At 47.0% G+C, this 24,008-nt stretch overlaps 1 protein-coding gene across 9 annotated transcripts in view; it reads right to left on the reverse strand.

The window, feature by feature from the left end:
• PPP1R12B (protein phosphatase 1 regulatory subunit 12B) overlaps positions 1 to 24,008 on the reverse strand; it is a 131,509-nt gene that overhangs the window by 62,602 nt on the left and 44,899 nt on the right. For 5 of the 9 annotated variants that reach the window (XM_051771646.1, XM_051771643.1, XM_051771642.1 and 2 more), the window contains exons 7-14: positions 22,138 to 22,217; positions 21,441 to 21,583; positions 16,419 to 16,528; positions 13,128 to 13,325; positions 12,261 to 12,343; positions 10,082 to 10,207; positions 4,374 to 4,559; positions 3,645 to 3,827 (exon numbers count right to left, since the gene is read on the reverse strand). In XM_051771646.1, coding sequence (XP_051627606.1) covers positions 3,645 to 3,827; positions 4,374 to 4,559; positions 10,082 to 10,207; positions 12,261 to 12,343; positions 13,128 to 13,325; positions 16,419 to 16,528; positions 21,441 to 21,583; positions 22,138 to 22,217 — 1,109 coding nt within the window. The remainder of the gene's footprint in view (positions 1 to 3,644; positions 3,828 to 4,373; positions 4,560 to 10,081; positions 10,208 to 12,260; positions 12,344 to 13,127; positions 13,326 to 16,418; positions 16,529 to 21,440; positions 21,584 to 22,137; positions 22,218 to 24,008) is intronic. The other 4 variants (XM_051771648.1, XM_051771647.1, XM_051771651.1 and 1 more) reach the window with 4 other exon arrangements.

Here is a 24,008-nt window from a genome sequence, read left to right on the forward strand (position 1 = left end):
CTTCAACCAGCTCAGGTTGCTCCAAGTCCTTGTCAACCTGGCCTTGAACACTTCAGGGATGGGGCAGTTATGTGAGAAACTGGTTAGAATACATTAAAATAAGGAAGAGAGAGATGAGTTTCCTGTCTGTAAGAGTGTGCCTGATGGCAAGTGCTGGAACCACCTTGCTGGAACCTTCCCGAGGAACAGGAAGAACACACACAATTGCAGAATTCAGTTGTATAAACACAGTGGCTGGGGAGAAAAAACTGAGGAAGGTCAAATTAAAATCCTAATTCTTACCAAACCAGGAGAGATTTCAAATTCAAGAGTCCTTTTAAACTGGTCACACAACTGAGAGCACAGATTTGCCTTTCAGAGTTCTCAGGCAAAGTGTGTCTCACCCCAGTGCCAGCCGTGGTTGCTCGGTCACCTCTCCAGCTGTTCTGGGAACCAAAGGGTCAGCCAAATCCCCCAGACCTTCCTTTCAGCACAGATATCTCATGGCACGAGTGACATTTCAGCGTGGCAGGATGCCCTGCAGCTCCTTTCCACACCAGGGGGACACAGCTCTGAGCAGGACCTGCGACACCAGGACTCTCGGGAGAAGCCGTGACCAGAGCCTAGCACTGAACCTGCACAGGCAAGGGTCCAGATGAACTTTGGGAAGGAGCTTCTGGTGGCACTAGAGGCCGCTGTCACCCTGGAGGAAGGCAGATAATCCAGCTATGGGCTTCAACCAACAGGTCCCCCCCATTCCCCACCACCTGGTCACAGCCAATGGAAACCGTAAGGCTGCTAGTCCTGCACAGGCTCTGTGTGGGACATTGCAGGCACAACATCCCCATGGCTGAAATCCACCCTGTTTGAGTTCAGCTGGATAAACACATTTTCAGTGGGAGACAATCTGAACCTAGCAGGGGATCATCAGAACAGCCAGACAGCCCCCTTCATCAGCAGCCCCAAAATTCCCAGCAAAATGGCAGAAGTACAAACCGGCACAAACCCTGCCCTGTGGGAGATGGCTCGTTTCCAGGCTCCCAGCATCAGCACACTGCAGTGCCCCAGCAGAGTGCTGGGAGGCTGGACATGGATACATGGAACACACATGGCAGCAGCTGGGCTGAATGTCCAGGACTCTGGCCCAACAGCAGCACTGACCTGCCATGGTCTGGCCAGGCACCCACATGGCACCACACACCTCCAACTGATCCCTCCTCTGCTGCCCCTCTGCTGTTTGTTTTCCTCCCCTTTGTAATTTACACTATTTTCCAGCTACCAGAATGTTTCCTGAACAATTCAGCTGGAAAACAAGGAACAGGTGAACCACTATGGGTCAAATGCTACAGTGGGGCAGGGTGAGGCTTGTTGGCCACCACAGGATGCAAACCAGCACTCCAGAGCTCTCCACCAGTCATCCCTCCTCAGCCCTAAGCAGCCTCTTCTACTTTAACCTTTTGGCTTCACACAGATAATTTTAAGGCCACACGTTCGGAGACATCCCCGTGATCTAATATTAGATGATCAGCTTGTTTATGTTTTTGTTGCTAAGAGCAAGCTGGAGCTTTGGAAACATGAAAGCAGCCCAAACACTTCTGCGACAGCTGCCACTGGGAACTGAAATCCATGCAGCACTGCCCTGACAACTGTTTGGCATTCATCTTTTTATTTTATTTTACTGGAATCGGTCTCCTTCCCAAATAAGCTTTTCTGATTTTGGTGACCTCTCCTGTCTCTCTGGGTCTGTGTTTCCAAGTTCCAGTGTGCAGGCAGCTCCCAGTCACTGTATCCTGCTGTGAGGATGTACATCCATCAGTAAGGTTCCCTCCCACTCGAGCACAATGCATCATTGCTGGGCTTTTTTCCTCTCAGTAGTTTCAAAGCATCATTAAAGGTGGGAGGAATTTTCTCGTGGTTTCTCTCTTTACATTACCATAAATCACAGGAGATTGTTCTCTAATAAAAATGCAGGAGACAAACAGATCTTCTGTATTAATTATAGAAACAGATTTGGCAATAAATGCCAACACAGTAATATTAAAGGATGCTTTTTTGGGCATCTACAAGTAACTATTCCAGTCTAGTTCCCTGTCTGCAGGCAGTGCCAAAAGTCTGGGAGGGGGTTTGTGCAGCCCACTTCTCCAAGGAAAACTCTGCTTCCACAACTTGATTCAAGGTTTGCCAAAATTCAGAGACTGTTATGAAAGGTCTGAAGTGTGAACTGAAAGCACAATACTCACTCTGTCCTCTTGCACAACCTCACTGGGCACTGGCATTATCTTATGGCAGCTCATCTCGATTCAATAGCAAAGGACCCCAAGCCAAGTGACCTCCAGCAAAGTAACAGCAGCACACAGAGGCACTCCCAGGGTTAACCCCAGTGTTCCCACACCAAAAATACTCTGCAGTAGCTCCTACAAACTGGCACTGCAAACAGAGCTGATGAATGTGGCTCATCCAGAATGCTTGTCATACCTTCCAAGCACCCCCTGTGCTAGCTCTAGAATGAAAAAAAAAGCCCAAACAGCATTAAAAGTTTGAGTATTTTCCAGCAGCACAGCCCACCTTGCTTGGATGTGCTGCAGGTGAAGCAGAGCAGCCCACCCTCTGTGGGACACCGCAGCTCAGCCCCACCACCTTCAGCTTTCTAGGCTGATAATTCTCATTATTGCTCTTCCCATCCCTTGGCCTCAGGCCATTTAAAATGTGTCAGAGCGCCATCTCCACTCAGGAAGGGCTGCATTTCAATAAATCACTATTTTAGTCTTGAAGAATATAATCACTATACACTCTGCATGAACTGGTTGCTGATGAGAAACACACAGTTCATCACTGCATTTTATTTATTACCATTTGCTTTCGTCGATGCCATGAGGAGAGACAGATTTTGGAAAAGTTATCCTGCTTGCAGGAAGAAACACAGATCATTTGATATTCTGTACTTAATGCACAGGATAAAGTTCCTTTGAAAAGAGCTCTGGCTCCCCAGGTTTGCATTTCCCCAGTCTTAAAATAACATCATGTGATAAGAAAGAGATACCACCAGCTAGATCCAGAGTCATTCCCAAGGCTGCTACTGCTGGAATGGCCTCGGTTGCACATGGCAGACTCCTACCTCTGGCCTTTACAGTCAATCAAAGTGGTGCCTGCTGCCGAAGTCCATCTCCTCCTGTGTCACACATCTACACAACCCAGGAAGGTTTGTTTTCCCACTAACTGCAGAGAGAATCTGGGGGTCCTGTGCAGCACAGATGTCTCCATCAGGGCATAAGCAAACCCAGCTGAGCAGAATCAGAGGGACAGATATTATCTGAATGAGTCTCAGTCCAACACTCTTTTTAGGATGGGATTAATTTTACAGAACCTACTGTGAATGGCTGCTCTGCTGCCTGTCCCTGAATACCCACAGACTGGAGGGGCTGAAATTAGGATCTGAGATTAGTACTGAAGACAAATGCTCAGATGCTGAAGAGACAAGCAGAAAATTACAAGACTAAATTTAACCGACAAGCCAGAGATCACTCAGTTCAACACCTTCAGACAGAGCAGGGGCAGCAGCCTGGAAATTCCATGGAGCACCTAAAAATCGGTCCCTACACCCCCACCATCACCACCACGTGAGAGCTGCCCACGGAGCAGACCATCAGAGCCCACTGCTCACTGACCTTCTGCGCTCTCTGGCCTCCTCAGCAGAGAGGTCCTTCCCCGGGGCGGAGGCAGCCCCGGCGTTCGCGGTGCCGTTGGCAGCGCCCAGCACAGCCCGGTTTGTGATTACACCTAGAGGGGTAACACAGCTGCCCTCTGGGCCTTTCTCTACAGCAGAATCAGTTTGTTGCCTGAAAGGGGCTCTGAAATAGAGAAGACATATGGAAAGCAAAGCAAGTGAACTCAAGTGCTGACCAAGCCCAGTCTCCTCGAGGGAGCGCGGACAGGTCATTCTCCTCGCTCTGCACTCGTGTGTTCATGGGGAACAGCCACAGTAAAATGAGTTTTACAAAACTTGGAGAAGAATAAGCAGGAGGAACTAATAGTCTTCACATCCCTGTTTGTAGCAAAAATGATTAGAAAAATGTACCTGGGGAATAAGCAGAAGGAAGAACTCCAAGAACTTGTACACCGAGCGCCCGAGGGCGGCCTGAGCATGGGCTGAGTCAAGGGACAAGAGGGACCACTCCAGGGAGCTACAGTCACACCCCGGCTGTTCCCAGCCTGCCAGCGCATACCCACTGCTGGAACTGCCCAACATCACCATTTTGGGACTGCTTATCATTCTGGGATTGCTTATTGGCACTTCCCAGGCAGAAGCACACCTCCAATCCACACTCCACTCCAGAACTCAGACCTTCCAACCCAAATGCTGCCTTGGCAGCGCTCTCTCCGCCGGGAGCTGTTACCTGGTGTAGTGGCGGGCTGATGCAGGAGTGTTCACACCGAGAGATGTGGGACAGGAAGAGACAGGTTGCCACGGGGAGCCCGGGGAGGTAGATGAGCCAATGGCAGTGGGTGAGGTAGCTAGAGATGGACTGCGACTGGCTGAAATGTAGGGACTGCCCAGGTCACTACTTCTACCAAATGAAGCACTGTAAAACATCACAAAATCACGTCCTTCAGAGCACAGTAAACATTCGACAGCACATCCCACAGCTGGGCTGGCAGCTGGGGAGGGAGCAGGTACCACATGGTAGCAAGGAGATCAGAGGCCCTCAGAGCTGCCACGGGTCGCCCACGCGTGCCAGGCCAGCAGAGCCCTGCTTAGCTAAGCCCAGCTCAGTTTCAGCGAGAGAATAACGGCATGGGGGTGAATCAGGGAGGATCAGGGAAGGGAAAAGCCCTGCTGCAGTGAAAGCAGGGAGCACAGGGAGTACCCCTAAGCACTGGGGAAAGGTGGGAACAAGGAGCAAGGATGAGGACGCTTAAAGCAGGGAAGGAGAGAGTGACATAAGCGGGTCTGGCTGCATCCCACCCTAAGGATGTCCAGGACTTCCAGTTTTAAGAACTTGTTTGCAGTGGCTTAAAGCTTTGGCAAAGATGATCAGTTTGGGATCAGTTTCAATTTTCTTTAAGGTATGTTTGGTACAAACTCTGTATTTCTGGAAAACAGCTATCACAACTGCCCAAAAATATTCAAGAATGAGCAAGGGAAATACATATTTTGCCAGTTTAAAACAAACCCTGAAAACCAACCTCATGGAAAATCTGCAAGTGTTTAAATGCTCATACTTTGGAGAAGAGACAGGAGGAAAGGAGAAGAGCTCTGATATGAGGATGGACCGTTTTGCTTTTTCAAAGAAAATCCAGCCTAACTGGGAGATAAAATCCACCCTAATGGGAGAGAAAATCCACTCTAGAGGGAGAAGTTGCATATCTCTGAAAACAGACTTGATGAAATCTGGTAAAATCTCCTTCTTGCACGTGCCAGAGCCCTGCATGCAGGCTGCTCACTGCCTGCACACAGAAACCCAGCAGGATCCAGGGCCCTGCCACACCTTTCCCAGCAGCCGGAATGCGTGGTTGCTACTGGTCAGACTGGGCTGTCCACAGGATCAAAGGCCAGGAAGGCTGGAAGGCTGGCTTGGACCTCCTGCAGCCTAAGGACTCCCATAGCACGGCACAGGGAGGAAAGCAGTTGCACCAGGAATAAAAGCTGACCTAGAGGAAAGCAGCAGGCTAGGACAGAGCTGCAGTTTTTTGGGAAGGCCAGGGACAATGGAGTGAAACTGGAAGTCAACTCTGCAGTAAGAGTCAGAGAGAGCAGCCCTAGGCTGAAATAACACTGGGAAGGGGCAGGATCATAGCCAAGGACAGAAGGCTGGAGGAAGGACCCAGACCAGTTCACTCAGGAACCCAATTTACAAACCAGTTTTACATGCCAAGGCCCCCAGCCAGCCCAGTACAAGCAGCTGGTCCCACGGGAGCCAAAGGGGACAATGGGGCATCTTGGAAGGCCTCCATGGGGAGGAACCTCCCATTTGGGTCCCTCAGTTGATGGCTGCCTGCCATATCCAGGTCACACAGGAACAAGCGAGTTATTGTCATGAGGTAGCAACCTCCACCCGACCCTAAACAAAGCTTCCTCTGGAATGCTGGCCCCTGCCTGGAGCACAGGGGAGCAGGAAGTCCTGTTGGAAGCAAGTGCCTCCCTTCTTGGCTCTCTGCTACAGAGGGAAAGGCTGAGCCCTGGAGATGGGCTGGGTGGAGGGTGGGAGCAGAGAGAGAAGCCTGGCTGGGGTGGATGTGCAGAGCAAGCAGCCGTGGAGTCACATAAATGAGGGTTCTGAGGAGATGATGGCAGGGGAGAATGTGCCAGGGAAGGAATGAGAGGATGGGCAGGGGAAAAGGTGGTGGCAACCCTGGGGGCAGCAGGGTTGATGTGACACCATCTTGGAAGAGCCCAAGGCAGAGGCTGGGGCACGAGGGTGGCTGCAAGAGAGAGCAGGAACTTGGTGAGGGAGGGAGGACGCAGGAGGGTTATCAAGTAAGCCCTGGCAAGGATTGTCTTCCAATCCAAACCTTCCCCAAGAAGGGAAAGGTAATGGGTGAGGAGTATGGAAGCAGCACCAGGTGCCTGGAAGAGCAGAGATGTGGAGGATGAGAGGGGAAGGAGGAGGAGGAATGCAGGAAGAGGGCCTGGCGGTGGTGTTGTGCCAGCTCCAACACGCACACGGCCAGAAAAACGTGGTGCTGGGGCATCAGGCACACACTGCTGCTCCCAGGGGAGCCATGGCACTGCCAGCTCCATGGGAATCCACCTCCCAGCCTGGCCCTGTGCATGGGTGGCACTCCACAGCGTGAGGAGCACTCCAAGGCATTTCCTCCATTGTTTGCATTTGATCTGAACAGGACCAGAAAACTGCAATAAAAAGGTTAGCCAGGAAATCCTATTAATTAACAGCTGTGTCCACAGGAATCTGTGAAAGAGAGGATTATGAATTTATTTAGAAACAGAAAAAGGCACTACACACTGCTCCTCGTTCTCTAACATTATCACCACAACAGAACCATCCGGGAATGAGCAATGAAATGCAAAGCAACATTTCAAAGCAATAAAAAGAAATACTTCTGAGAACAGCTAAGGCGTTAAAAACCTTGACTTAAAAACCTTCAAACCCTTAAAAAGCTTCCACATGTGCTAATAAAAACGGTTTGCACAAAGCACGTAACTCCTTTTTTTTAAACACACTGCCATGGGGAATTGCAGAGATCAAACTAGGCTCTGGGTATGGATGCTGGCCACTGTGGTGGCCATTAAGAACAATGGTTAAGTGTAACCCCTGGCTCCTAAATTCCTGATTGCTGGAAGCAAGGAGAACGTGGGAGGTGGAAGATTGCTCTGAAGCTTTCCTGGCTTCTGCAACTTGTCCTTCAAAACCAGCTGGTGTCAGAAACAGAGTCTGGGCTGCAGGGACTGTTGGCCTGACTTGCTGTGATGGTTTTTATGTGAACAGAACCGGTAAGGAGACATTTGCATAAAAGTGAAATGAAGGAGAAACTAACTGTGTGGATAAAGGATTTTGTTCTGGTGTGTGAGCCCTTCCTGGGAGGCAGGATGCTACATTAATCCAACCTGCTATGCCAGTTTTCCTCCAAACCCTTTAATATACAGGCGAAGTGGCCTGGATGTTCGGAGGCATTACATGGAGACCAGGCTGGCAGAGTAGGGTACTGTGGATTTTTGGGCGAGTGGTGCAACCATAAAGCGGGAGAAATACCAGTACCATTACAGAGAGAGCTTCAATATCTGCTTCAGCTAAAGCTGAAGAACATTTGCAGCATTGCTGCAAGTTATTTTGTTCCCTTTTATACAAAAAAAAGCCATTTTCCACATCTTAAGATGATCTGCTATGTTATTCACTCTGTGTTTGGGGGTTGTAGAACATAACTAGGAATAGATGGGATATTGGGAAGAAATTCTTCTCCGTGAGGGTGGTGAGGCCCTGGCACAGGTTGCCCAGAGAAACTGTGGCTGCCCCATCCCTGGTTGGATGGGGCTTGGAGCAACCTGGGACAGTGTAAGGTGTCCCTGCCCATGGTAGGGGGTGGAACCAGATCCCTTCCAACCCAAACCAGTCTGTGATCTTTATGGAGATTAGTCAAATGCTGAGGCAGAGGGGAACTGCAGACGTATGGAGTCATCCTCTCAGTGACATCCAAGTATGTCATGTTCCTTCTAATTCTTTCTCTCTCAGAACGAGCTTTTATCTTCTGGAGTTGTGTTCAGAGTTTTGTTGATACTTGAAAATGATAAAAAGCTTATGTTTAACAGGCAACTAGGTTCCCTTCCTCATCTTAGGGGCTGATGCACAAGGCTGGAGAAGTCAGAGGTTCAATAAGATTATATTTAATTTCTCTGTGCTCTCCTACAGAAAACCATATGGGATAAAGGTCAAATTGATCATGATGCTATTGTATGCATATACAATGCAAACCCATTGATCTCTCTTTCAAAAGCACATTTATTCCTACTTGGCAAATCCCTTCTCTGTAACTGCTTGTAAACCAACACCCTCCTACAAAAGGCCAGAATTCAGCCTTTGTGACAGGAACTCGGTATTAGTGACAGCCCACGGCAGCCTAGACCTCCCCCACTCTGTCCAGTTTAACCAGGGAAATACAGTACAGCTGTGTGAGGGTAACACTGAATGTGGTGCTGGCTTAGGTGGGATAAACAGGCAATGCTTGTGAGACTGCAGTGGGCAGCCCCTGGGTGACTGGGCTGGCCCTCAGAGCAGGGAGCAGCAAGACCTGCCAGCTGCAAGGGGAAAAGGCTTTCCAAGGGAATCAGCTGTGGTCTGTCAGACCAGCTTTGGAGAGAGACAAGCTACGGAGGCTGGGCTGCCACCATGTCCCAGGATAGCTGTGACATCAGTGCAGTGGATCAGCAGAGCAGAAGGCTTCTACTGGAAGGGGCTGCTTCACCTTTTGTGGCAATGGGCCTATGTGTGCTCAGCAACTGGCCACACACCCCCTCGAGCACCACTCACCTCTGCCACCTTAAGTACTGAAACTCAGAACTGCCTCTTCCCAAGTATCTCAAGTATTAAAAATACCATTTAGCATGACAAATGCCAGAAAACCTTAATTTTTATTTTCTGCTCTCAGCAGAAGAGGGTTTCGAGGGCAGTTCCATCTTCAGGACAGATATTTAGTTCAGGGTCTAGAATTTGGTGAAACTCAGTCTAAAACCTTGAACTGTTGCTGCTGCTTTCCTTCAGCAGAGACCCAACAGCTTTGCAGCGTGACATGCTTATCACAGGCTGGTTTGATGGTCTCCAATACTAGCTGAAATAAAGGTGAGGAGCTGGCACTGTACTTGTGTGAAGGGCTGATCCTCCTGCTCACAACTGAGGTGAAAACCCAGCAATGCAATATTTGCCTCACCAGAGCAGGGCATTCCTTCAGCTCACTCAGAGAGAGCCGTCAGCTGGTACCTCAAGGACACTGAGGCTCTGCCTCTCAAAGGGGCACAGGACACTGCAGTTACAGGAGTTCTGCCTGGAATTGCCTTCCTGTCTCTGCCTGGCTCCTTCACCAGCATTCAGCCTCTACAACTTCTCACACACTGTGCACAAACTGCTTCTTTGCTGCCACAAGACAATGGTTGGAAGCATCAGTCTTACTCCTAACAAGTGCTGTGTGGCATGCACAGGATCACTGCCACTTTCTTATAATGATGCCATAAACGTGGACTAACATAAAACAAAATAAGAGGATATAAGCTACAACTTACCTGCCAATAGCTATTTGAACAATGCTTTCAGATTCTGATTACTTTAATCTTTTTTTATGATCAATTTTGATTTTATACTCTAACCATAACACCAGCATTAAATGGAGAAAACATTTTGCATTTGAATAACGTGAATAAGAGTATTTAAATTTAGCTCAGCAATTTAGAAATTAGCAAAAATTACAGCCTTTAAAATACCATTTAGTATGACAAATGCCAGAAAACCTTAATTTTTATTTTCTGCTCTCAGCAGAAGAGGGTCTCAAGGCCAGTTACAAGATGCAGTAGGCAGCAAGCAGGAGGCTGAGGTTTGAGAGGCACATTAAGAGTGGAACTGACTGCCTGGGAACCCACATGAGACAGAACTGGATGTACCTTTTCAAGTAGGTGGATACATAGGTGGTGGGTGCTCCAGAATGGGGAGCTTCGTTTCCCTTTGACTCGTCCCTCCAGGGTTGTCGGCTGTAGGAGCCACTCCTCACCAGGTTCACAGCTGATTCCCTAATGCAGGACAGAGCACAGGGCTTGGTTACAAAAACCTCTGGAGTCTACTTCTGGCTCCTTTACAGTTCCACAACACAAATCCTTCCCTTACATCCACATGCAGCGATGCTCACAGGTGACATAGCTCAGAGAAACATCTGTTCTGGCCTTACTGATGCTGCTATTGCCAGATCCCTTCAGAACCACAGATGATGCAATGTTTTGCATAAAGAGGAACAAAATCCTTTTTAGTCAGAAAACTTGCAAATGAAATTTAGATCGTCCATAAAAGTAATTTAACATATTAAATAGTGTCATTTGATATTTCCTCTGCCACCTTGTATCAAATAACACAGTATAAATGGGTAGATACTGGAACTGCTGGGAAGTTTTTATTCTCCAAAGTATCCAGGCAAGGACAAAAGCAATCCAGCCCAGTAAATCCTTTCGTAGAATTGCTAAAGTTGGAAAAGCCCTCTAGGATCATCAAGTCCAACCATTAACACACCACTGCCAGGTCCACCACTAAACCATGCAGCAGAAAACAACATACAAAACATTTGCAATATCTCAAACTACTTGACAAGTTATCAATAAATTCCTAGCAGCCCTATTTATCCTGGTTGTGTGAAATCAGGGCTCTTTCCCTCTGGTGGTGTATCCTGCTCTCCTCTGGTCCTGGACAGGACCTGGAGCTTGCAGTGCAGCACAAATCCACTCCCCCATCAGCCTGCAATTATTTTCTATTTCCAATTGCTGTGCCCGTGCTGACACCCTCCCAGACACCTGTGGGTTCTGGGAAGTCAAACTCATCTGCTTTTAAAGGAAAGAATATTTGGAAAATCTACTCCCCAGCAGGCCTGGCACCATCTGTTCCCGCAGGCCAGTTCTCCTTGGGCCCCACTCACCCAGCAAAGGACACCTGTCAGCACTCACTGGATGTGCCACTCGATAGCAGCCTCTGCCAAATTCTGAGATTCTCTGAATCTGAGATTCTCTGAATCTCAGAGACTGGCTGAGAGTGAGCAAGAGCACAGCGGGGAGGTTCCAGCAAAAGATCAGCAAAGAATCTCAAGCTGTGCTGAAATTCTCTCAGGGTGTTGTCTGCCACAGCTCCTGCCCAACAATTACAGTTCACAGCCACTTCTTGCATGTGCCTTTCTTCCTCCATTGGGGAAGTGCTGGAAAAGAGGTTAAGCTCAAATTTTACTCCTTCTAGCACAAACTGAATAACAGAATGGCTTGAGTTGGAAGGGACCCTAAAGATCATCTTGTTCCACCTCTTGTCCATCTTCCACTAGCCCAGGTTGCTCCAAGCCCTGTCCAGCCTGGCCTTGGACACTTCCAGGGATGGGGCAGCCACATCTTCTCTGGGCAACCTGTACCAGGGCCTCAGCACCCTCACAGGGAAGAATTTTTTCCTAATATCAAATCTCAACCTACAATCTGTCAGTTTGAAGCCATTCCCCTTTCTCCTGTCACTCCAGGCCCTTGTAAATAGTCTCTCTCCATCTTCCTTGTAGGCTCCCTTCAGATACTGCTGAAGTAGCTGTTTGTAGAGATCAGCTCCTCAAATATATCTGGAGATACTGGATATGTAAATATCCGATTTATACTGTGGTTCTGTCCAGGGGCAACTACACACATTGACTATAAAAACAACCCTGCAACGAAACAGTTCCTACATGGCAGAGTTCACAGGCTCAAGTGAATCACAAGTGACAGATGTGTGAACAAAGGGACTGCAGGTGACTGCTGAGCAAGTGACAAGTGCAAGTGCAGGTGCCAGCTACAAAATGAGGCACTTGCATATAAAAGGAACAAGGATGCATCAACCTAGTTCCCTGGATGGAGCTGGTGTGTGTGTGAGCACCGGGGTGGAGGAACCAGCCTGCTGCCCCGCTCACCTAAATGAAAAGCACCACAGCAGAACTTTATAGACCAGAGCTGGCTCCTGATGTTGTGAATTCCCGTGTCCTTGGGACTGCTGAGAAAATACATGGAGCATGACTACAGAAAAATGGAACTACTGACAGGATGGAAGCTGAGCATTAACTTCAGCCAGTCTCACCTGTTTTCTTTTTCTTCTACATCGCTCGTACTGCTCAGTCTTCTGGGAGCTATGGTGGCAAGATAGCTCTTGTTGTCCTTATCCTGGTGAAGCAAAACAGGGACTTCAGCTGCACATCTCTTACCCTTCCAGAATGTTCAGCAGCAATTAAATGCACGTTCAAATTTTTTTCAACTAAGCAAGCATTCTCCTATCTAAGGACAGTTGGTTTAAGGCATTTTCTTGGGCAACAGATACCACAGCATAGAAGTATCAGTTCTGAAAGAGATTTCCTGAGGAACATGCTAGTGAATAAAAGCATTTTCTAACTTACAGAATTAGTTATAAATCACAGAATCAGAGAATGGCTTGGGTTGGAAGGGACCTCTGGAGGTCATCTAGTCCAGCGCCCTGCCATGGGCAGGGACACCTTCCACTAGACCAGGTTGCTCCAAGCCCCATCCAACCTGGCCTGAACACTTCCAGGGATGGGGCATCTACCTATAGGGTAGTTACAGTTAGTGAATATGTGGGGTGGGAGGCACAAATACAGCTGGTGGATACAGGAGGAATCCCTACAGACAAGAGGGAAGAAGAATTTCCACTGCAGGTATGTGCTACTGTCTGGATTTGGTATTTTCTGGTAAAGAATGGGCCACATCAGACTGGCAGCCCCTGTTCAGGGCCAACCCAGTCCAAACTGAGCACGAATTAGGCAACAAATTCCAGTTCTGGAGGAACAACTGCTATGAGAGGAATAATTTTCAAAGGAAAAGAAACAAAGAATGAAGTTATGGATACAAAACTCAGCAATAACTCAAAGGGAAAGTGCCTTAAACATGTGAGGTGAAGTGGGATGCACCAATGCACCCGTGCTGAAAGCCAGACCTTTTCCTTGTTGTCTAACAGTGCAGATATCCGAGGGCTGGACGAGGAACGATAGATGGAAGCAGCCTTGTCTCTCTGTGCCTCACGAGTGGCAGCGACTTCGCTCAGCATGTTGTGGCTGCCCGTCTTCCTCAGCCCCAGCCGCCACGACGACGGCGACTCGTCCTTCTGCTCCTCCGACTTGCTGAGCCAGCTGAACTGCAGAGGAGAGACACGGACATGGGGAAGAAGTGAGAGCACTGCAAGGCACACTCTAAGTTCTGAAAGTGTCTCAACAAGCCCCAGTTTTAGCTGGGCTACACTTGTAAGATGGAGTGACTTTGATTTCCTGCTTTGCTTTAATGACAGGACAGAGCTCAAGGTGAACTCGCAGGGATGGAAACCGATGTAGTGCCTCATCCCCAAGGACACACAGTGAAAGGAATCTTGTGTCATTGGGCAGCTCTTTGCCTACACAATGCCCTCCTCCAGCTTTGAGGAAAGAACACAAGGAACAATGAAGCTTTTATTAGCACCCTTTTAGGAAGAGGGAATTATTCAGTAAAGGCAGAAAACAAAAACAAGTACTCAAGTCTTTTGGGACTGGCTGCAAATAAACCCCTCACACCAATCAAACTGGAGGGAGTCCAGGAGAATCCACTAAGATCATCAGGGAGCTGGAGCCAGCGACACACTAAGGGGAAGACTGAGGAAACCTGGATTGTTTAGCACGGAAAAGAAAGGATTTAGTTGCTCTGCTACTTCAGGATGGGTTTACAGAGGACATGGAACCAGACTTGTCTACAGTCTACAGTGAAAAGAGAACAGAGAAGCTTCAACATGGGAAATCCCTGCTGACATGGAGACATACCACCTGGTAGGAGTGATGCTGCACTGTGACAGGGGGTAAGGAAGCAGAGCATCTCCATCCCCAGAGACCTTTTAATACTCAGCTGAGCTCAGGTAGATCAAAGCATCAGGTCAGGGCTTGAAGTCAGCCCTGCTTCGAGCAGGAGGTTGGGCTGCAGCCTTGCAGGGGGCTCTCCTAGTGCAACCTTTTCTGTGGGCAGGTAACTGCAGACTCTGTACAGAGCACAGAACATGTGCTTTTTGCTACATGAGGCACTTCTGACCAGCATATATCATTCCTTAAAGATACAACTGCTTAAATGCACAACTTCAGCTACAGTTATCAAGTCCTACAAAAAGCTGCCTACTGCCATCAAGAATGAGGCCTGAGCATCACAAGAGATACTTGTACAGGGGCTCAACACCAAGCTGTAAAGGAAATAAAGCAAATAAATTATTGGGAATTATTGGAAAAGTACAGAATACACAACACAGCACCATTACAGCTCTATGTTACTGCAGGGTACAATCACATCTTTGGTCTCATGCACAGCTCAGCATTAGATGGGAAGGGAAGAGATTCAGAGAAAGGCAACAAGAATGAGCAGAGCAAGAGAGGTTTTGTATGAAGAGATACTCAATATATTAGGAATCTCCAGGCTGAGATATGTACCAAGGTACATGAAACCCTAAGTGGCACACAGAAGAGTGAATAAGGATCCCTTGGTCCTTCCCATAAAGGAACAATGGGCAGCAAACAAATCTGGTGTGTGGCAGGTTAATGGAACAGGGGCAGGGAGCTCTGTAGGGTTTGTAATTAAGCTGAAGGGCCCTTTGCCCCTGGACATTAGAGGATTTCAATCAAAAAGTGACTGCACAAATTCACAGAGGAAAAATCCAACAGGGGCTACTGAAGACAGAAAGTACCCCAGGTTCAGCAACTCCCTGAAATGTCAATTGCTGGAAGGTGGGACAGAAGTCCTGCAAGATTCTCTTTTATCTTCTGATGGTCTCTGTGAGGGGCAGGACACTGGGCAGACAAGGCTTTCAGTCAGGGTTGATCTAAGCATTATTACACCATATTCTACATAATGTAAACCATCCAGAATAAATGGAGTTACTGTGGAGCTCTGTCCTTAGCCTCAAGACTGTAAAGCTCAAATTACGCCTGCAGTATTTGAGCAATGTTTTCAGCTTATGTCATTTTAATGCAAATGCAAAGAGTTAATCTGTACTGCACCATTTCTAGCACTTCCAGCCTCCTGACCTACACAGCTCTAACACTTGAAAGTAGTTTTGATGCTTTCCTCAGAGAAAGCTCAAATCCACAACAAAAGCTGCTGCCTGTAAATTTTGAACAACACAGCATGTCCTAATAACTCCCCAAATGGAGGGCAACAGAAGCACTTGTATTTTCTCATCCAAAGCCCAGTCTGTCAGGGAGAGTTACAGAAAAATCAAACAGGCAAGAGAAGGTAAAGTAACTGATCTTAAGTGACTGAAGTCAAATCAATAACTGCTCTCCACACAGGCCACCTTCCATACCCTAACAGCCTTATTCTGGGTTAAACATCTCAAAGGAGTGAGACCAAACCTCTGCAGCTGGGAAAAGGTTAACCAAAGTGCTCTCACTTCCCAGTATCCTTCTACCTCTAACAGTTCCACTGCCAAGCCAGCCTGAGTTGAACAATGCCCAGAGGAGCTCTGTTTCATTTGATCTGGATGAGAAATTTCACTGAGTAGCATGTGAAAAATACAAAAAATACAAAACTGTGACTAAGCAAGAAATATTTCCCTCTGACATGCACCCAGTGCTTCGGCCTGGGGCCAGGTGCCTGCATGGCTATTCTCCATGGTCTGGTGCTAAAAGAAACCAGCAGCAGAGGATACCAGTGCTGGGCAGAACAGGGTCTCCTGGTGCCATCTAGCTGAGTGATGTGAGAGCTGGAGGAGTCAGGTAAGATTGCAGTAACTGCTTCACCTTTCAAAGTTCCCATAGTCCAGCTGGCCTGTCAGATGTAAACCTCTGCTTGCTGGGCTGTAACATCACTGAGTCAGCAGGGTTTGGCATGTCTAGGGCACTTGTGATGACACTGCCAAATTCACCACTGATACACCAGCAGGAATCAGTTCTGATGAAAGATCTCCTGGGAAGAGATTGGCATCAGCCACCTCGGAACTGATGGCACACAGAGCACGTGCTGTAGGCTGGCTTTCTTGTGAACAGCACAATTTGCTTTGGAGGGTCAGAGATTCAAGAGGAACCTGATGGTACCAACACCCTCCTCAGGGCCAGTCCTACACTGGTATTAACACAGAGATTTAACAGGTTTGCCTAATATCATCCTTTCCTAAATCCAAGTCTTAAACTGCTCTGAAAATTGGTTTCAGAGCATCCATCTCCCAGTAACACCTCCTGCTTCTGAGCACTGCTGAGTCCCCGTTGATTCCAAATTCACTTACTCTTCTGGCAGACGCAGTGAAGGAGTTGGGCTCGGGTGGTGGCATTTGCTCACTGATGCTGGGCCTGGATTCACGGCTGGAGTGGTTGGCAAAGGGCTCTTCCTTCCTCTCTAAAATTTTAAACAAGAAGAGAAACCAAATGTTTCAGTATTGCCCTTCCAAGGCCCATCTTTACATAGAGTGTGCTCTACACTCCAGTTCAGTGCCGTGTGACCTCAGACCCCTCAGGTCACAAGGCTAAGCCAGGCTTTCTGCAAAGAGCTTTCCACTTCCTAAAGAACAGGATAGATACATTTGGCAGGCAAAGCTTTAGAACTTGATCCCCACAGACAAGCAAAATCTCAGCAGAAAGGAGGACAAACAGACTCTTTGTTTTTCACAATTTTGTTCCCTATCTGGGAATGTCCTTCCCTTGCAAAATCTGGGATGAAAAGCAGCACGTGCTGTTCCTGCTGGAGCACATGTGTGTGTTACAGCCCACGGCCCCAAGTGCCTGCTGTGGGTTTCACTGCACGGGTCTCTGCAGTTGCTTGTGCTGCTGGGCAGAATTTCTGGTCTTCTGCAGCAAAATCCATCTTTCTACAGGAAGCCAGGACTGCTGCCCAACAAAACCCCTTACCAGGGCTCCAAGCAAGCTAAACAATCCCTGTCCAGGCTCACAACTGGCTCCCTGATGGTCAGACAAGTGCAGCTGTCCAGCATTACATTTATTTTTGTATCTATGCACCGAGCTGGACAGAGGAACATCCACCAGACATTACTGGGGCAGAGGAAGCAGAAAGTGTGCCTCAGGCAATAGGTTCAGTTGACAGGAGTGCAAAGGGATGGAAGATAGACTGTTTACCAAAAACCCAGGCACATGCAACGTGCCTGAGAAATGATGTACCTACACTAAACAAAATGTTTTCCTGAGAGCTGTGAGTGCTCACACAAACACGGTTTTGAAAACATAAAGTAATTTTAAGCATAAGCACCCAAACAGTCTTAGCAAATGAGATATGTGCAGGAAATAAAGATCTGCTGTTCCACACTTGGAGCAGTTTGGGGTGGAGCATCTGGGAGGACAGCACCTTGGAGCATGAAGATCAGTCTTTCTGAAACAAATGTTTTCAGTCCTACAAAAAAAAGGATTCAAAGGACATGGAAAACAGAAAAGAGCAAGCCAAGAGAAATATTTAAAAATAACAGGCAGTGAGCAGGACTGACAGAGCCTGAATTAAAGTGGCAAAGACAGAATCATGGAATCTGAGGAGGAAAGGACCCACAAGGATCATCAAGTCCAACTCCTGGTCCTGTACAGAACATCCTAGCAATCCCACCCTGGCCCTGAGAGCATTGTCCAAACACCCCTTGATCTCTGGCAGCCTTGGGGCCATGACCACTGCCCTGGGGAGCCTGTTCAGTGCCCAACCACCCTCTGGGGGAAGAATCTTTTCCTAACATCCAACCTAACCCTCTCCTGACACAGCTCCAGCCACTCTCTTGGGTGCGTGTGAGACTGAAATCTCAGCCACTTTCCCTCTCCGTGTTGTCTCGGAACTTCCATCCAAGTCATCTCAGAAGAGGATTCCAGTTCTGGATCCAAACACTCAGGTGTTCTGTCACACAGCCCTTTGGGAAAGGGGCCATGGGTCCCCCATTCCTCCTCGCAGGCCCAGCTTGGCACACTTGGCATCCATGTCCATGGAAATGCACACGGACAAGGAACAACATCTGCCATGTGCTGACTTCTTGAGCCTGAGGCCTGTAAAGCAGAGGGCACTGCAGGAAGGGAAGGCTGCACCAGGCTGGGCAGGCTGGGTGGTGGGGACTGGGAGCCTGCTCTGGAAGTATATAGTGTAGAGGTCACTTTTAAGGTCAAGCCTAATTAGAAGGGCACAGGCTTAAGTGGTAATGACAGGCTGGGAAGAGCTCTAACTATGAGCAGTGTGACTGAAGGGAGTTGATTGCAGAAGCAGGACAGGCTGAAGGACCCTGTGCTGGCAGCAGGAGATGGCACAGTCATGGGCAGCATTAGCTTCGGGGCAGGGTCCCACACTTTATCTTACTGACATTTCAGCAATAAACATGACAAATTCCAGTCAAGGGAAACTGCTGAGGATTAGTTCAACCTCCCCCCAAAAAATTTGGTGAGAGTAAAAATTAATTTTTCTAATTCCTTTCTCTTAAGGAATTTCTAATTCCTTTCTCTTAAGAGTTTTTGTTTGGTTGGTTTTTAAACAAAACAACACTGAAAGCTTCCCTGGTCTGCTTTAATTCCCAATAATTACATATTGTAATAGTTCCCAGCACAGATAATGACCACAGAATTTTATACTGATCTTTCTCTTGTTTATATACAACCCAATTCCAAATTAATTGTCCTCAAGATGAATAAAGTGGCATTAATGCCCTTTGTCTGAAGAACAGAAACTTCTTACAGACTGTCAGAAATGCTACTCGTAAGCCTTCCAGCAATTTCACTGCTTCCCTCATCCAATTTCTTCCTCCCACAGTCCCTGTGAATTCAACAAATTGATTGCAACCTGAGACTCTACAAAACACACCTCAAACTAAACTTGTGTTACACTGCTGGCCTCGACATGTCCTGCTTTATGCTGAATTACGAAGGAGGTGGAATTTTTGGGTTCAAAAAGATCACTCAGAATATTTTTATTTTTCTTCATCTGGACTTTGAACACTTCAGAACAACTGTCATCAGCAATGTGTTCAGCACTGCTCAGAATGACACAGCTATGGGGATATTTAAGGAAATGAAGAGGAATAAGGAAATAATTTCCGTGTTTTCATACCCATGTCTTCTTTACCATCCAAGCATTTAAAATGTTGAGCAGATAATCCTGGAACCACAGAATATCAGAATGGTTTCGGTTGAAAGGGACCTTAAAGTTCACCTTGTTCTGCCCCCTGCCATGGGCAGGGACACCTTCCACTAGCCCAGGTTGCTCCAAGCCCTGTCCAACCTGGCCTTGGACACTTCCAGGGATGGGGCAGCCACAGCTTCTCTGAGCAACCTGTGCCAGGGCCTCCACACCCTCACAGGGAAGGATTTCTTCCCAATATCCCATCCAACCCTGCCCTCTGGCAGTGGGGAGACACTCCTCTTGTCCTGTCACTCCAGGTCCTTGTAAATAGTCTCTCTCCATCTTTCCTCTAAGTTCCCTTCAGGTCCTGGAAAGCAGCAATTAGGTCTCCCCAGAGCTTCTCTTCTCCATACTGAACAATCCTGGTTCTCTCAGCCTTTCCTCACAGCAGGGCTGCTCCATCCCTCTGATCAGCTTGGTGGCCTCCTCTGGACTTGTTCCAGCAGCTCAGCTCCATGTCCTTCCTCTTCTGCAGGTGGGGCTCACCTGAGCAGGGCAGAAGGGCAGAATTTCCCCCTCCCCTGCTGCCCCCGCTGTGGGATCAGCCCAGCACACAGTTGTCTGTCCTTGAAACCAGTAACACAGTGACATTTCTAATTTTCATTATCAAAAGCTATAACTGACAACCGTGTCTCCATCCAGCTGGGCAAGTCCGTGTTCATTCTATCAGAGACTTGAGAAGCTTACAAGGTGGGGTTTCAACTCTGATGGAACTGTCTCAAAGGAGCCATTAATCTCTCCAGGAAAGTAGAGCACAGGTAACAAAGCCTGAAGCTTAATCATTACTTGAGTGCTTTTTGTCTTCCATTTGTATTGGCTTGAGTGGTTTGACATAAGATTCCTACAATGTGCTTTGTTCAGTGAATTAATGCAATAAAAAGACCTGTTCTGGCTTTACACAAAATTTAATGGTGACTGCTGTGGATCTTTCCTTGCTGAAGGATCTCAGGCTGTTCCTGACTCAGTTAAACCCCACACAGCTCCAGGTCTTACAGGGGTCTGTACATTTGAGGTGTTTTGGTCAAACTCCCATCATGTTTAAAAGGATTACAAGGTTTGGCACACAACTACAAAGCTATAATTTATACAGATATAATTTATATATGTAGAAATAAATATATATCTTAAAAAATAATATACATAATCAGGGAAACCCCCTGATTTACGGAGCAAATAATATATGACTTCTACTGTGTGTCTGTTTCTACCACTGACTTCTCCACTAGATCTGCTTGATTTAAAAGCCAAAAGATTACTTCCCTGTGCTACTGTCATGCCCACATGTTCCTGTCATGGTGTAACACCAGCTCTGGGAGGAGCAGCCAGGATTCTCCACCCCTCTCACCCTGTCACAGCAACATTAATGACACAATAAGAACACAGGTGAAAATTTCACTGGCACAGAAGCAGGACAAAACTTTAAACTGCACTTCTCTGCAAGGACTTATGTATTAGGATATTGGGATATAGGCCAAGTAAGCTGATGTTAAAAGTAATTTAACCATTAAACATATCACAGATCAAGATCCATCTGTGTTTGCAGAATATTAAGTAGAAGTTAGTCTCAGCTTACTGTAAAATTAAGTATCTTTATTTAAACTTTCTGTGCTGCACATAAACACTTTTTAAAGTAATTAAGGAAGCCATAGAAATTATGGAAAAGGAATGGGAGTAAGATGCCAGCAATATGTTATAATGTAAAGGCTAATGTGACTCTATTCACTTAATCTCTATTTTCCACTATGTTTTGCAACTATTATACATCACACTGAGGAAAAAAAAAGTTCCTCATCTCCATAATTACCCAGAACAGCTTCAGCCCTTTGTTTCATGTCTGTAATCCAAACACAACAGGTTATTGCTTTCCTACACCTTCATTTGCTTTCCTACCATCCTGCAGTACCTGAAGGGTTTATCTTGAACTGGGCCAAAAAGAAAAAACCCTCCTGTTTAAGAACAAACTATGAACAATGTGTTATCTCAAGCAGAAACTGAATAGGATGTGCAGGATTTTTGTTTTAAAAAAATTATGCTGACCTGGGAGTCAGCATTTGGATCAGCTATTTCAGCACACAGGCTACTGATTTCTCCATATTCTGTACATATACATTGGAATGCTAATTATCAAATCCAAGAGATTATTAAATCTAAGTCTTACCTGACTCCTTTTCAGCATCCGATTCTGAAACTTCATCTTCAGCTTCTTCCTCCTCTTCAGAACTAGAACTACTAGAGTCCTTGTTCTCTTCCTCCATTTCCATGGACTTCAGCGTGTCTTCCTCATAAAGAATCTTCTCTTTGCTGCAAAATATAGAAATTTTAAGGCCTACCCCAGGCGAGTGAGTTAGAATTCTGAGTTCTACTTCTCAGGAACACACAGACATGATTTACTACATATAGAACAAGCATAGGACAAAAATCCATCTACAGATTCAACACCCCAGCATTTCCAGCACGGGCCATTTGCCATGCATTCCACTGCCAGTCTCACATTTTGTAAATCTGCAAGCATTTTTATCATCAAAAAAAAATGTGGTCTCTCATTTCTTAGAGCCACCCAACCCAGCAGCTGTAGGGCTCTGTGCAACAGAAGGTGCAGCTCTCAGCTCAAAGCTCTAACTGATCCTCAGCCAGAGCAGGAGAACCAGCCCAACCCCTTGTTCCACCACTCAGTGGGTGTGTTAGGAAACAACTAAAATTGTATTTGAGAGAGCTCAAATTTAAAAAAAAAACCCACGAAATGAACAGCAGTGAACTGTTTTTGACCCAGCTGAGGCCAGCTGGCTGTGACAGATGAAGCTGCTCTCCCATTACTCCCTGGGCAGCTCCTTTTCAAATAAGAGGGAGAGACTTACTTGGTGAAGAGTCTGCTTTGAGGCTTCCCGTTCATGTCAGCTTCAATCAGCTTATTCCTCGTCTCCTTCTCACTTCGCAACTGCCAAAAAGCCCAGGAAGATTGGGGGAGGAATGAGAAGAGACATGTTAACCAGCCACCTCAGCACAATCCAATAATCACCACAGCACGAGGTCAGCCCAGCCTCACTAGACCAAAAATACTGTGGATTTGTTTAACAAGCCAATTCAACAGCAGCACATCTGCAAGGGCACTGTGAGCTCTGGACTCGAGTTCTGTCAGAGCATGGCCACACACCCAGCAGGTCCTCACACTGCAACACCAACCCTTCAAAGACACCTGCAGAAGTCCCTGCCCAGACCCAGAGACACACCCTGACTGCTGCCCAGAAAGCTGTGGGCTCCCTGTCCCTGGAAGTGTTCCAGGCCAGGCTGGATGGGACTTGGAACAACCTGGTCTAGTGGAAGGTGTCCCTGCCCATGGCAGAGGGTGGAACTACAAGAACTTCAAAGTCCCTTCCAACCCAAACCATTCTGTGACCGTGCTGGAGGTCTGCCCACACGTGGTGTGCCCATGAAATCAGGCTGGATTCAGTTAAGACTTCGCTGCCTTAGTAGCTATTATTGACTTGTTCTCAGAGGAAAACATTCAAGTCAGGATGGGTCACTTCTTAAATCTCTCAAATGCATGAAGACATTGCACAAGAACACCTGGGATCACCACAGCAATGGAAATGTTTTGTCCAGAGAGTAGCAATATTAATTTCGCCAACATTAATGGACAAAATAGTTCCCAAAAATCATTTTAGTACCTTCCAGAAGCTCAGACATAGCTGAGACAGAAGAAGAGATAGCAGAGGCTAAATTTAAGGCTAGCTCTGTTTTATTGTGGCTCACAAAGTTACTCTTTCTCTTCTGACAGGAGCTGATGACACCAGACACCGGAAGCAAAAGCTCTGCAAATTCTGAATCACAGAATCTCAGAATTCTTTGGGTTGGAAGGGACCTTAAAAATCACCCAGTTCTACCCCCTGCCACAGTCAGGGACACCTTCCACTAGCCCAGGTTGCTCCAAGCCCTGTCCAACCTGGTCTTGGACACTTCCAGGGATGGGGCAGCCACAGCTTCCCTGGGCAACCTGTGAAGTAGGAAAAGCTACACGGATTCCAGCAAAGAGCCAAAATTTGGAGTACAGCACATTGTTAAACAGACCAAATTGCTGGAGCACAGCAAAGGGAAGTGCAGGAAACAGCCCACTCCATTCATAGGGATGGGGAGAAAAATCCAAACCCAAACCAAAATATTGCTTCCAGCAAACAAAAATCCCCTCTGCTCTCCAATAACAGCAGCACACCTTTAAGCAAGGAGGGCACAGTGTTCTGCCTCAGGCTTTAGAGTAAAAAAAATCTGATTTGAGAGCCATTTTCAAAGTGAAATAATGACTTAGAGCAATGTCATGGAATTGCCTGTTTCGTCCTTAACAAATGTGAGGTTTCTATTTTTAAATTATAAAAATGGCACATGATAAACGCACATGATAAAATGGCATTTCCATTAAAAAATCATATCCACTAAAAAAAAGAAGTGGGATCCAATCTGGATTCTTCTGCCCAGTTCTACACTAAATGAATAAATGGAAAAGGTCCTTATACAGTGCTGCTGTATAGAGAACAGAGGGGTTGTAGCCCCTGCAAAACAGCCCTAAAAATGGGTGAGCACCCAACCAAAAAATTCTTCTTGTCTTTCTTTTTCTTTGCTTTAAAGGAGAGCAGTTATCTGCAGAATCCTGGGGTAGTGAGAGAGGAGGGAATCAAAAATACAACCCTGATAGTATTTATCAACACCTCATTTAGGGAGAAGCTGATTAATTTTT

Source organism: Manacus candei, unplaced genomic scaffold (assembly GCF_025592945.1).
Source record: "Manacus candei isolate 608988 ecotype Guabito, Panama unplaced genomic scaffold, ASM2559294v1 h1tg000139l, whole genome shotgun sequence".
NCBI lineage: Eukaryota > Metazoa > Chordata > Aves > Passeriformes > Pipridae > Manacus > Manacus candei.